Here is a 1,048-nt window from a genome sequence, read left to right as displayed (position 1 = left end):
AACCCAAGATAATCCTCCAGAACGCGAAGACATGGAAGACCATGATGAACCAAGCTGCTGGTTTGAACACCCAGAGAAATGACCTGCAGATTGAAAGAATAGAAAGAAGGACAATGATGATGATGCTGCTACACCTGTATGCTACAATACTGAGCAAGTCTTCTAATAATGCTCATGATGACCGCCAATATCGACGCCAAAACGATGGAAATACCGATAACGATGCCAGGCCACAGTGCCTATATGATGCCAGGCCCCAGTGCCTACGATGCCCATACCGATGACCATGATGCCAGGCCACAGTGCCTACGATGCCGGGCCCCAGTGCCTATATGATGCCAGGCCCCAGTTCCTACGATGCCCATACCGATGACCATGATGCCAGGCCACAGTGCCTACGATGCCAGGCCCCAGTGCCTATATGATGCCAGGCCCCAGTGCCTACGATGCCAGGCCCCAGTGCCTATATGATGCCAGGCCCCAGTTCCTACGATGCCCATACCGATGACCATGATGCCAGGCCACAGTGCCTACGATGCCAGGCCACAGTGCCTACGATGCCAGGCCACAGTGCCTACGATGCCAGGCCCCAGTGCCTATATGATGCCAGGCCCCAGTGCCTACGATGCCAGGCCCCAGTGCCTATATGATGCCGGGCCACCGATTGCCCATATGATGACCTATGCCGATGACCTATGCCTATGCCTATGACGATGAAAACCACAAAAATAATGAGAATGAGATCCCGCGGCGTCACAATGACTGGGGGTAATACCAATACTGGAAGGACGGATTTGGGTGTTCTTCTTGCATGTTTTTTATGTTTTTTCATGTATGGAGCTAGTCCTTATGAAGAAACTAGACTGTACTTTTTGTAATTAATTTTTATTGCAGATTTGAATGATTTGGGCGCTTTTGGCTGCGTGGGTTAACTGGCCTGCGTAGCATGGGGGGTGTTGGAGCTACTACACAAGCCTTAACCCACGTGACCCACACACATATATTTAGCTTTCACTAGCTACTAGTTAAACAATAACAACCAATCACA

General features: G+C 50.3%; 1 protein-coding gene across 1 annotated transcript; it reads left to right on the top strand.

Annotated features, from left to right (window-relative positions):
* Positions 1–492: 492 nt before the first annotated feature.
* On the top strand, positions 493–746 carry BDBG_00498 (uncharacterized protein; the record flags this gene model as incomplete). The annotated part of the gene is made up of 1 exon (XM_031719913.1): positions 493–746. One exon carries the CDS (start codon positions 493–495, stop codon positions 709–711), a length of 219 nt encoding a protein of 72 aa, XP_031575831.1. The 3' UTR covers positions 712–746.
* Positions 747–1,048: the final 302 nt, after the last annotated feature.

This window comes from Blastomyces gilchristii (genome assembly GCF_000003855.2).
Source record: "Blastomyces gilchristii SLH14081 genomic scaffold supercont1.1, whole genome shotgun sequence".
Lineage (NCBI taxonomy): Eukaryota > Fungi > Ascomycota > Eurotiomycetes > Onygenales > Ajellomycetaceae > Blastomyces > Blastomyces gilchristii.
Note: the sequence above shows the minus strand (reverse complement) of the source record. Positions and strands in the feature narration are given on the sequence as shown.